Source organism: Lycorma delicatula, chromosome 6 (assembly GCF_047948215.1).
Source record: "Lycorma delicatula isolate Av1 chromosome 6, ASM4794821v1, whole genome shotgun sequence".
Lineage (NCBI taxonomy): Eukaryota > Metazoa > Arthropoda > Insecta > Hemiptera > Fulgoridae > Lycorma > Lycorma delicatula.
In genome coordinates, this window is record NC_134460.1 from 84671606 (window position 1) to 84685563 (window position 13958).

The 13958-nt window shown below is 38.6% G+C and overlaps 1 protein-coding gene across 3 annotated transcripts in view; it reads right to left on the reverse strand.

Moving 5' to 3' along the window:
- Positions 1–13613, reverse strand: part of LOC142326712 (synaptic vesicle glycoprotein 2B-like) — a 28231-nt gene extending 14618 nt beyond the window's left edge. The window contains exons 1-3 of one of the 3 annotated variants that reach the window (XM_075369356.1): positions 13328–13613; positions 4740–4784; positions 628–789 (exon numbers count right to left, since the gene is read on the reverse strand). In XM_075369356.1, the coding sequence (XP_075225471.1) occupies positions 628–789; positions 4740–4784; positions 13328–13346 (226 nt within the window). In that variant the 5' untranslated portion in view covers positions 13347–13613. The remainder of the gene's footprint in view (positions 1–627; positions 790–4739; positions 4785–13327) is intronic. The other 2 variants (XM_075369355.1, XM_075369357.1) reach the window with 2 other exon arrangements.
- Positions 13614–13958: the final 345 nt, after the last annotated feature.

Below are 13958 nucleotides of genomic sequence, written 5' to 3' on the forward strand. Positions count from 1 at the left end.
GCATCAAAAATTCCAAAGCAGATCCTACTCGGATTTTTTATGACATTCCGTTAAGACGTGCACAAGCGTTCCTGAAGCCTATATGGTCATGAACAATGCAACCATTAACAGCTCTTGAAACATCAGAGAAAAGAAGAGCCATGTCGGAAATCGAAGAGCGAGGATCTTTTCTGATTTCATCATCGACACGTTTCAACAAGTCCTCTGTGATTACCGAGGCCTCCCCGAACGTTCTTCATCATGCGCATTAATTTTGTTATTTCTATACCTTTCATACCATTTTCAGACGTTTATTTCATTCATTGAATTATCACCGTACACTGCAACCAACTACTTATGAATTTCAGTCGACTTAACCTTTTGATGGTTTAAAAAACGTATGACTACGTATTTCACAGTCGGCGGCAACATCGATTTCCCTATTCATTTTATAACATAATAATTAAACGTAATCAAAGATACTACAACGCGACAACTTACAGACAACAATGCAATGTGTATTTTTCTAGCGTGGCCATGAATGACAAGCTCAACAACCTAAAGAGAGAAATTTCTCAGAGGTCTTTTTACTTTAGAGATATCCCTCGTAGATATCAAAATATTTATATAGAATGAACCATAACTTACCTACTAATGATATTGCTGCAAGGTATCCTTTCTGTTCTGACTTCATTTCCAAATCACATTGAGCTGCTGGCATAAAGAATGTTACAACACCAACACTTAAGTATGATGAAAGTAAAATAATTCCTCCTATTATGCTCACTCGGTAATGAAAAGATCCTACACCTACAAAAGAAGTTAGATTTACAACAATGATTGTATTATATATTCATCTAATTTGTAAATAAATCTTAATTTTTGTGTAATAATAATAATAATAATAATAATAATAATAATAAAAATAATAATAAATGCACTACATAAGAGGTAATTAATGATTAGATCATCTTCAATTTTGAGTTTTGAAGTTAATACCATAGATAAGCCACAAAGAAAATTTATATATATATATGTTTTATTTTAACCACCCTACATGTGATTAGTAAACTACGCACAATACAAAAAAATGGCCTAAATATAAGAAACTCAGATTGGAGGGGAACACCTTATAGTGACCTTGAATTTGACCTTCACCGTTATTTCAAGGTTAAAACGATTTTTTCCAAATGGATTGACCAGTTTTTCACCCCCATCAATGAAAGGAGCAGCAAATTTTACTTTTCATTCAGGTCAAAAATAGATGATTCCATTTGAAAAAATCGTGGTAACCATGAAATATGGTGAAAGCCAAGGTCACAATGATTTGCCCCCCTCCAATCTGAGTAACTTTTGTTTAGGTAATTTGTATTGTCCGCGTATTTTACGAGAAAATCCCCTTAGGCGATTAAAATTATACACCATGAAAATAGATCCAAGGCCATATTGTGACCACATATTTCAATGTAAAATGATCTGCTATTTTCATTGGTGAGATCAAAAATAGGTCATTCAATTTTGAAAAAATCGTATTAACCTTGAAATAACGGTCAAGGTCATCATGAGTTGTTCTCCTCAAATCTAAGTAACTTTTGTTATGTAATTGTTTTTTGTATTGGACGTAGTTTACGAGAAAATCGCTTGGAACGATTAAAATGAAACATATATATTTATATATATATATATATATATATATATATATATATATATATATATATATATAAACTATGTGCTTCTAGAAACAAACCATAAAACACAAAAATATTGTTTGTAAAATTACATTCTGTAGCATCATATTGTTAAAGGCATTACAAATTTAATAATTAACTATCACGTGTACTAAACAAACATTTTTTACTGATACGTGTTTGCAACTGCTTTTGTGATTATCTGAAAGGCTTTTTGGCAATATTAAATGTAAGTATATTTTTCACTGACAAATGTCATGAATAACGTCAGCTGTACAGTGTATGTTCCTTATTTATTCGGAAAAACTTTATTGGTTTACGGAACAAAATAAGTAATTTTATTTTGAATCATTTTTTAATTTTGTTTCTTTATGCTAGATCTTTCATAGTAACAGTTAGTTAATTTAGCATTTGGTTTTTGTTATTTTTCAGACTACAACGCAATGCTAATGCATCAAAAATGCATTCTTATTTGTAAACTTATTACTATTTGTTATATTATTTTCAGAAGCTCCAGTATTTTCTGAAGTAAATGAAAAATTTCGTATTCTTTGATTACAAAAATTAAATATGCCCAAAAATTAAACCTATTACTGATTATTATTGTCTGTGAACAACTTTCCATTTCATACATTTATTGCTTAGCACTTTTAGTAATTAATAAATAGGATTTATTATTTGTTAATAATTATTTTTTTTAAATCATCAAATTGATAATAACTAGTGATGAAGTAATACAGCAGTTAGGCGCTTTCCTTTCTGTATGGAGATAGATTAAGATCTATCTTTACTCTCTAATTACACGACTGCTTAAAAAGGAGTATACTGCTTTTAGGGTGTATGCATGAATGAATTTATGTTTGTTCCAGCGTAGCAGCTCAACAGCCGAACCGATTTAGACGTATGAGCCCGGATTGGAATCCTTACGTTACCGGAAATGTGTCATAGGCTACACAAATATAAAAAAAAGTTATAAATATATACATTTTTAAAATAAATTAAAAAAAATCTATCATATGAATGAGTCGTTTACTTCAATCTGCACGATTCAGAAACCTCGTTATCTCATACGTGTGAAGTTGTCTTACTAGTGTTTTTACACGACTGGCCAAAAAGTATTTATTGTGTGTATGTATGTATGCACGCGTGTGCTTGTTCCACCATGGCAGCCCAACGGTGAACCGATTTTCACCAGCACACTCTATATATATAATGGATTTTTTCTTGGTAGTCGTGCTTTTTAAATTTTAATATTTATCTCTCTTTTAATATTATCAGTGCCTCAGTTCTGCTTACTATTTTTTGTTATGTTCTAATTACAATATATCCTGGACGTTTGTTTTGGTTAACCTAATGAAAAACTTATACAACATGCGCGCGCGCGCACACACACACACATAAATATATATATGTAAGAGGATTTTGTATGATGTGTATTGTCACCTGAGGAAGCTTAGAGAATTCTAAGTGAAATGTTGTGTATTTAATTTATAAGTTTGTATAGTTGACTGGTTAACCCAAGAAACGAATAAAGATAAAATATGTATTTTTATTATATATATATATATATAATCAATCGAGCTTGGTGTGCAACTGTTTTAGAGGTATGCTTTTTAAACAAAGATACCCTAGATATCCTGTAAACAATTGCAATCTTATTACTGTTTCACTTATTCATTTTTCATTCATTTTTTTTCTTATTTTATGTAATGCAGAGTGATCATAAATTATTCACTACATTTTAGATGTTAATAAATGAATAAAAAACTATATACTTACATGCGTGTTTTATTGTTCAACAGGCCATTTCAACCAGTTTTGCTAACACTTATTAACTTCCATATGAGCACTTTTGTGACATGTAAAATCTCTAGATGATATTCAGTTTCATGTTACAAATAACAAAAATATCAGAATTTAGCCATTAATTACACCTTAAATTTTCTTTTTAGATCATTTATGTTGACAACCTTTATTGCGTACATCCTGTCTTTCAGGAAATTGTTCATGTAGATTGTCCCTAACATGTAAACCCCTATCTGGTGGTGCACCATCTTGTTGGAAATAAACTTGGGTTGTCAATGATCAATTTGTTGTGTTGCATTCTCCTGTGATATGTCTAGATGACTATTAAGTAACCGTTCGCTCAGCGAAGAAGAATGGTCCGATCACATCATAAGCAGTCAACATATACCAAACATTAATTTTTGGGCTATCATGTTATGTTTGTCAATTGGCATGAGGATTCTTGCTACCCCAAATCCAATAATTATGACAGTTAATGTGACTAGATACACAAAGATAGCTTCATCAGAGAAGATTACCTTTCTAAAACACATTATCTTCATTCACTTTATCAAGAATGTCCACAGCAAAATTGCAATAGCATGTTTTATCATAATATTCAATTACATGCACCAACTTCAATGTTACTGAAGTTTTAGGTGCTCATGTAGAAACTTCACAATTGCCAATTGTGGTATCTCAGTTATAAACTTGCACAAGTTGATTTATTCGGGCTTCTCTGAAAAGTTTCTCTTATTCGATCCACAACTTCCTCGGGGAAGGGAGGTTGCCAGCACTTTGTGTACTACACTTCCTGTATCCTTAAACTGTTGATACCAGTGTTTAATAGAGTCTTTATTAGGAGTATCACAGCCATATTCTAAAGGAAAATGTCTTGAAACAGTAGTAACAGATTCGTAATATAAATATAATATATAATATAATATTAACTATATTGTAATATAAATCTCCTGATTAAGTTTTTATTGATGATTTTTACCTCTTGAATTATTTAAATTGTATTATTTTCTTCTTTTTTTAAAAATCTTTTCAGTATAAGAACATATTGCCATTTTTACATAAACATATCATTTTTGTGTACTTACACATAAATTATAATCTCTCCAATAATAATAATAATAATCCAAGTTTAAATGCTACTAAGCATTTGTTTTAGAAAATGTAATTTTTTTATGAAGGAGGCTTACTTAAACAAAAATTACAGATTTAAATAATGTATTATAAAATGCCTTATTTAAATATAAATCACTTTTATGCCAGACTTACCAATTTTGTCCAGTGCTTCATCAATTGAGATTTCTTCATGATTTCCTGTATATTATAGATTAACTCAGCGTTCAAATATTTTGAAACAAGGATATTTTTATATTGCATGATGTGAATAATTTAAGTGTATTTTTAAAGGTTTGTGTATTAATTAAACAGAATAATTAAGTAAGTTTTACTTTACCTATCCATTTTACTAGTGAATTTTTATTTTGGTAGCGCTTTTGAGGGCACCCTCACCATCACTAAAAGTACTTAATCTTTTAAAATATATACATAAATATACTATTTATATGATATTGGTCTCTAATATGAAAAAAGTACGAGTAGTTGTTATTTATTTTTAGGGCATATTAAACAATTCACAATACGATAAGATAAAACATTAATGTTTGCTTGATTTTATTTCTGCACATAAATAAAATAAATAGTTTATTGTTATTGTTGTTTATTATCCATAATAATGACAATCTTTCATCACTGCAAATATTTATATTTCATTACCTCTGTTAGTTTTGTGTCAGAAAAATCATTTTGATGTAAAAATAATTAAAATCAAAATTTGATCTATTTATTACGCTACCTCTGGAAAATAATGGAGCTAAACTACATTACTTATTTTATCCATTCCAAGGATAGCAACAGGAGTCAGTATTACATTCATTTATTTACCATTGACAGGAAAATTTTAGAATGGATATTTTTTATATAAGAACTAAGAAACCTTGTATTGTACAATAGAATCAGTGTTACCTACACCTGGTCAGTAGCTGTGTACTTTCACTAGACCACTGAATTAGAACCACATCAACATACTGATTAGTACAATATGATTTTTAATAGCCATAATAAATATGTTAACGGATTTCTACCATCTAAGAAGAAAGAATGAGAAAAGAATAATGAAAAGAAGGAACTAAAAGAGACTCTTTTCTCAGACTAACAGATACGTGTTTAACAGTCTGTTCTTTGTAATTCAAAGAATGGTGCCTACAAAAGCTGTTTGACCAAAAGGGTTACCGGGCCGGAATAAGAGTTAATAGAAAAACGTTAAGGTTGCGGACGTGGAAAATTATTATGCTTCAACAATTAAAGGGATGAGGTGGGTACGTGTTTTGCAGGCCAGGGACCAGGGAACGACGATTAGTTATACGAGGCTGTGTTTGACGCAGTCATGATAGATAGCGATAACAGTAAGTAGTTTCGCCCGAGTTCGACGCGGCTACTATTACGGCGATGACAGTGGGCATGTGGTGACAGCGAGTGAAGAATACGTCACGACTATTAGAGCGTGGACAGCGAGTGAATGCAGGAAGGTGTTCGGGGAGTTATTGGTAAACATTGGAATGGAATGCAAAGTTGGCAGGAGTCTATTACTCCCTACTTTATCGCAGAACCTGGACAGAGTCCCTTGCTGCTGGATCATTCTAATCGGGCTTGTTTTTAAAAGGGTTATTTTTTAATCTCGGATCTAATTTTTCAAGTTTTGTCTATTATTATTTTAGTGAATTTAAGACGGATTTAATTGCATTCCAATCCGTTGTTAAACCAGCGTTATCGAACCCATTTCATGGGCCGACCGCGGAAGGCTAGGCTTATAAAGCCTGTCCTCCCGACGTAATTCCCCTTCAGACCGTCCACTGAAGTCCTTTCGGTGCTAACTCTTTAATAGGCTAGCAGGAATACGCCACAACGGGGCACTAGCTATAAGGAGGGAGCAATGCGTCCCCTTTTCCGGAGGAGTCGCAATTGCTGGGATATTTTGTCTTACTGTAAGTTTTTTTTTTTTTAATTTAGACCGCGTTTTTGTTTTATGCGCGACTTACCGTGTTTGACGTCTTCAAACTATATAACTCGCGAAAACTTTTCACTCGCGACCCCGGAAACGCGTCTGACGCACTATTCCGTTTATGGCTCATGCGATATGGAGGCCCCTAAGCCTGGTTTGTCGATTTTCGGCTACCGCACCGCACCATCACGGTGGTTCGTCCAGTACGGCGTGAAGCCGCTTCCTTACAACTGTCGGAGTTGGGTCCTCTCGGCAGATGTCCCGAAGATGACTGTGTTCGGACACAGCCGCTCTCCCGAACAGTCTGCGCGCCTGCGCCACCCCCACCTCGGACACGGATTGAAATCTCGCATCAGATCGGAGAGTGGCGTTCCTGACGAACCACGGAGCTCCAAAGATCGTCCGCAACGCGATGTTTTGGACGGCCTCGATCTTCTTTTGAAGCGAGGAGCTCAACACTGCCCCCCATGCCGGGTAAGCATATGTTAGAATCGGCAGTACGTACAGCCGAAAAATGAGGAGCTTAGTTGCCAGTGGGTACGGGCTGGCACTGTTCAGCACTGGGTATAGCGAGGCTCTGGCGGCCTTAGCCCTCCGGGTCGCATAATTTACATGTTCGCCGAAGGTAAGCCGCCTGTCCAACACCACCCCCAGGTACTTAACTGTTTTCTCAAAAGGGATTTTCTCCCCTGAGATTTCCAGCTCTCTGGTCGGTTTTCGTGTCTTGCATGTGAACATCACGGCCACCGATTTTTCACCGTTGACCCTGATTCTCCACATGTCGAGCCACGGTTCCACTAAGTCCAGCTGCCTTTGGAGCCTCCGGACCGCGTAATCCACATTTGCGGATTCGTAGAAATATGCCGTGTCGTCTGCATAAAGGGCCGTTTTGACCCCTTCCGACAGCGGCATATCGTTCACGTACAAAGTGTACAAGAACGGGGAAAGTACTGCTCCTTGGGGAACCCCAGCGGCTATTTCTCTGGTGGAGGAAATCGTTTCCCCTACGCGCACGACAAAATGTCGGTCTAGCAGATATGACCGCATCAGTCTGACATAGCGGTAGGGGATCGCCGATCGCGCTAGCTTATAAAGCAGCCCGCTATGCCAAACTTTGTCAAAGGCCTTGGCCACATCCAGAAAAACGGCTGCAGTCACCCGTTTCCTGTTCAGGCCTCCGACAAGGTCGTCTATTATTTTTACCAGTTGGAGGGTGGTTGAGTGACCCTCCCTGAACCCAAATTGCTCGGGCCGCACTTCTCCCTCCATGTATCGCCTCAGTTTTTCGAGAAAAATCCTCTCGAACAACTTAGACAATACCGGTAACAGGGAGATTGGCCTATAATTCCGTGGGAAAAGTAAACTTTTCCCCGGTTTGGGTAAACATACGACTTTGGCCGTTTTCCAACAATTCGGGAAATATCCAACGTACAAAATGGACGTGAATATCACCGTAATTGCTGTAATCACGGAGGCCGGTATGTTCCGGAATGCACGGGCGCTGATCCCGTCGACACCCGGGGCCTTGTCGGGGCTTGTGGCCTTAATGGCTGCGGAAACTTCCGCTTCAGTGACTTGGTCAATCTCTAGAGGGGCGTCCTCCACCTGTGAGAAATAATCTACAAGAAAGGATTCCACCTCGGTTGTGTGCTCGTCGTTCGGGGAGGGAGGGGGGTTTGGAGTGAACTGCTCCTCCAAGGTATCGGCGAATACCTCGGCCCTCTCCGCCTCCGAGTATGCAAGAAAACCTCGCTGCCCCACAACCGGATGGCGAGGCTTCTTCCCTTCTCGCAGTCTCCTGTTCAACCTGAACACCGAGGAGATGTCGTCAGAGACCGAGGCGAGGTATTCGTTCCACGAATCCTCTCGATGGCTTGTCAGCAGTTGTTTTACCCTGTCCGTTTGATTATAAAAGGCCCGCTTATCAGCGGGGGACAGGGTGATTCGATATCTCCTCCTCAGTCGTCGTTTCTCCGTTATGGCTTCGGAGATATGAGGAGGGAGGTCGTTTCGAACAACTGCTCGAGTTTTGGCCGATGAGCTGCCTGCCAGGGCCTCGGTCATTGACGACGTGACGCGCCCGACAGTGTCGTCGATTTCCTCCGGGGTGTTCAGGAGCTCAGGATTTACCGGCCTGTACTCCCGCTGGAGGGTCTCGTAGAACCTTTTCCAGTTGACTGACCTTCGGGATATAGGCGGGGGATCTCGGCCACCCCCTGCCTGACCTAGTTCCAACAGGACAGGGGAATGGTCCGAGCTGAGGTCTTCTATCGTTTCAATCATGAATGGAAGAGTACCCCCCTTCATGACTGCGATATCCAGCACGTCAGGCCTAGATCTGCCTGAGCGATGCACGAACGTGGGCACCTCAGGGCCTACGACGACCAAGCGGCGGGCTCTCGCCCTTTCGTACAGCAATCTGCCATTCGGATTTGTCAGAATGCTGTTCCATGACACGTGTTTGGCATTGAGGTCGCCCATGAGTATCACGGGCCCATCCCAATTTTCCAGCACGGCATCCAGATCTGCGCCGGTTACCGCGTCGTTCGGCTTGCTATAAGCCGAAACCAGCCGATACACCGTGCCCAGATGCTCCACATGCACACACGTTTGCTCCATCACGTTTGTATGAAGAACAACGCGCGTATGCATGTGGCGTCTGTGGGCTAAAACCGCAGTTCCACCAGAGGTGCGAGATCCGGGTCGAACTGGCCTATCCGTCCTATATGTAAAATAGTTCCGAAGGGTCAGTTGCTTGTTTGGGTTCAAGCACGTCTCAGACAACAGTATCACGTCTATCAGTAGATCCTCGGCCAGACGGCATAGTTCCTCCGTCCGGCCTACTACTGAGTTGGCGTTCCACTGCAAGAGTCTGAGGGTGGGCCTAACCATACCTGACAGTACAGCCATGAGGCACTCTATTAAGGACTGAATACAGTCCTTGAGAGATTTTGCCTGGAGCAGGCGTGGCAAAACCATCATGATATCTGGCAGGATATCCTTCACTGTCATCTGCGACAGGAAGTCCATGCCAGTGGTCTCCAACGGGGTAGCCGGTTTCGGATTGCCGCTGGGGGTGCCTTTTGGCGCGGCCGCCCTTTTGGCGGGGCGCGGGGCCACAGGGGCCGCGGTGTTTTTAACAGCCTGCTTGGCCTTCCCAGCCGGAGCAGGCTTTGCCTTTCCCGTCGAGGAAGGCTTGGCCTTCTTCGCCGGGGCCGGCTTTGCCTTTCCCGTCGAGGAAGGCTTGGCCTTCTTCGCCGGGGCCGGCTTTGTCACCGCCTTTTGTTTCACCACCTTCTTGGTGGTTGCCGCCGGTTTTGGCTTGGCGGGTGTTGGGGAGGGTACCTCCCCTTTTTTCACGACCGCTTTGGCCACGGGTGCCGGCACCTCCGGTTTGGGGACTGTTTTTCCCCCACCGGCAACACGGGCCCAGCTGCGGCCGTCCAAAGTCGCGGGCTTTTTAAGTCCCTTGACTTTGTTTGTCTGCTCCTTATAATAGGGGCAGCCCCTGTAATTGGCCGGATGTGGCCCCTTACAGTTGACGCATGAGGCTGGTTCCTCACGCGGCTTGACGCAGGCAGAAGTGTCGTGGTTTCCACCACACTTTACGCATTGCTGGGCCCTCTGGCAGTAATTGGACGAGTGTCCAAATTTCTGGCATCTGTGGCACTGGGGTGGCCCCCCTCGTGACACAAATGCAGTCACTGCGACCTTGCAGTAAAAAATACTGCCAAGGTCATAAATGGCCCGGGCCAAAGGGGTCCTCTTAAGGGCCACTAGGCAGGTCGGGGTTTCCCGACCGTCCCTTGTGAGGAGCTTCTTAACCGAAACCACCTCATAGCCAAGGGAGGTCAGTTCCTCCCTTACTTCCTCCGGGGCAGCCCCATAGGGGATCCCCCGTATAACCACCTTCAGCTCCCTGTCCTTCGGGAGCTGAAAGGAGTGAAAGGCTTCTTTCACTCCCCCTTCGAGTGCAGAAAACTCTGCACCGCCCGGTAATCCGCCTCGCTGCCCAGCTGCAGCCTTATCGAGAGCCCGGTGCTTTTAGCCACCAGGCGCCCCCCAATCCTCGACTTTATGTCCCTCGCCAATGCTGGCCACTCTTTCGGGCAGTCCAGCATTATCGGCGGGATTTTCTCCCGCCTGACGGTAGCAGGCTGTGATGGGGCCCCATCATCAGCCTGCGAGTTGGCGGCTGCTGCAGCCTTGCTGCAGCCCGCTACGGGCTCCGCCTCCATAGGAGGCGCGGAGTCCCGGCGTTTCTGGCGCTTCCTAGCGCCAGACTCGCTTTCCTCTCCACCGACGGACAGTTCCGTGGTGGGAGAACGGGGTGGAGGAGGCCTTATTTTTCCTTCCATTGAGGAAAATAAGGAAGAAAAATTTTTAAATTAAAATTAAACTTAATTTACACTTGCTGTAAAATAAAATCACTGACAAGAAAATCAATTAAAAAAATAAAATTATTTTAAAAGTAGCACAATAGTCCTATAATAATAGGCTATTTACTTAATGTATTCACAATGACTACTGGTAAACATTATAACTCATAACCATTAATATAGGCGGGTTGCGCGTACAGTCCCCGCCATAGGCTTGTATACGGTCACGCTGAGTAGGAGAGTTGTTATTATAAGGATGACAAGACAAGTAGATGATGCTACCGTCAGTCGGTGAGGAAAACCACCAATAAATGGTAGTGAGTGTAGTGAAAGTGACAGTATTATATTCATTCATAAAGTTAGGTTAGTTCTATTGTAAAGAGTAAAAGTAATAATATTTGCAGAAAGTGACTTATATGAAATTTAAATTGTTATATTGATATCTTGTTGTTAATGCAATATTAATTTCTATCGATTATTTTAAGTTTTTAGTAAATTGGACTGAATTCTATTTATAAAATTTAACTGTCATTAAATAAATCTTGTCCTTTTATTCAATTACTATTTTGTATGCTATATAGCTATTGTAATTATTATTTTTATTATTTATTTTGTTTATATGTCTCTTGAGTAACAATTTGTATTTATAAGGAATTTTTAGTCTATTAGTCTCTCAATATCCTGGTCGAACCACGAACACGCGACAGTATAATAAAAAATTTCGGAAATTTTCTGTTTGATTTAAATAGATATGAATTTTTAAAAATTTTATTTTGTCTTAATAACATTAGTTACATCAACTTTCTCAGAATTACATTTTTGAAAAAAAATTGTTTTTAGGTTTTATTTTTTTTGTAATTTATCAAAGTAAATTTATACCAAACCTAAAAAAAAATATATGTTTATGATACCAAATTTTTGGTTTTAAAACAATTTTCATGGAAACCACCAGAGATACAGTTTTGGGGCCCATTTATTACGATTTTTCGTATAAAATAGCATATGAAACCACTAATTCTGTGTAAAATTTGTTTGTAGTTTTAGTTTACCGTTATTTGATCCTAAGAGCCGAAATCTGGATGAAACTTTCCTAGCTATAACAGAAAATAAAACATTTCCAGTTCCCTAAATTTATGTTAACTGTTTAATCATTTTGATGAGAGGAATATGTCGTCTATAAAGTGTAGTGGAAACGTACAAAATAAACTCCATGTATAGATTTTTTAACGGCTTTACGAAACATAATATTAATTGAAATTAAGAAAAACCCACTATCGTATTACGAGTACATTGAAATTTTTCTAATGTACCTTTCGGAGATAATAGTACAACTCCTTATGCAGAATTAATATTTCGTAAAATTTTACACATATTGTAATCATAGATTAAATCTAAATAATTTGTAATTTTAAATACGTATTTCTAACTGAAAAATGTTACATAAAACCCCCAGCCTCCCAGGGCTGGACCTGCAATCAAGCATCACGTGGTCCTGGGAGGTGTCTCGCCTCTAACCACTCAGAAGCCCCTGGCTATGCAGTCTACGCCAGAGCAACCCAAGCGGCCGGGACTCGGTTTTCTACACCTCAAGTGGTGAATCCCCAAAGAGACCACCCCCTCCTAGATGGCCTGCCTAAGCCACAGGCTCCACTCCCAAGACCCCCAGGTTCTCCAATCGCTCATCGGTACAGACAGAGCTGCCACCTGCTGATTAGGCTTGTCCTCCCTTCCCCTACCAGTAGTAGTTCTCCAATCTGCTTCCAGCTATGATACTCCTCCTCCTTCGACTTTAGGATCCCAGCTGCTAGCTCCTCTTACTAGCCCGCCACTCATCCCCACCATGCAACAGATAATTTGGGATAAAAGGGAAACATTTTAATGGCATAAAATCCCCCCCGCTGGTTTTCTCTTCAAAGTGTTGCTTATTTTAAATCCATCAGGTCAATTAAAGTGTTCAACTTATTAAATAACACTAGAATCCACCAACTAAAATATTGTTAATTTTTATTTATAAGGGAAGGTTAACCAATGTTTCATTATACTACTTCTCAACATTGTTATAGTTTCTCTCAACACAGATTAACTGTGCCTCCGAAAGATTTTACTCAGTTTTATATTTATTTATGTGATAAAAACAAAACAACCTTTAATTCTATAATGTAACTAAAAAATTTACTTATTTACAAAACTTGCCTAAAAAGTAAGCAATAAAATGAATTTAGCAAATAACTTTCATAAGTCATTGCCTATTCAAAGAAAATCTTCCTGTATTAAGATTTATACAAGAAAAAAGTTTTTAGTTTTTTTTTTTTTGTTATTATTATAATAATAACTGTTTATAAACAGTCTAATGAAAAAACCTAAAATATTTTAGTTACTTAAAATATTAATTAGTGCTAAAGCAGTTGATAATTTGTTACCTTGTTGTCTTGAAACCATTCTGATTCTAGTTGCAGAGAACAGATGTTCTTTTATTTTTTTTAGTTAATATGTTACTAGTTAACTTTTCTTTTAATTTATACTCATTGAATGCTTCATGAATAAGCAAAAATACTTTGACGATAAATGATGAAGATTTACAGAAATAATGTGCGTATAAAACATTTTAAGTAGTGTAATTAAATATTAAAGTCATCATTTTTTTGGATCCTTATCACTGATAAGCTTATAATTTATAAAGGAGCTTATCAGACTCTAAGCTCTTCATCATAGTTATTTACAATTAATTATCCTCTGCACATATAAACACATATACATGCACACAGTCAAGTAGATGTAGTAAAAATTACTTATATCTGTACTTATCTACAAAAAAGGAATGTTGTGACTATTCCAGGAAATTAAGAGTACAGAAACAACTTTCTAAATTTAATAAACTGAAGTGTTTATCATTATTAATTAAATAATATTTGAGTAAAAAAAAAAATAAAATTATTTTTATATAATCAGTACTTTTATTTAATTAAAAACAAAATATTTAATAAATACCATTTAAATTTAGTATTTTGACAATATAAGTGTTTAATTTATTTTATTTTTATATAAAATTAT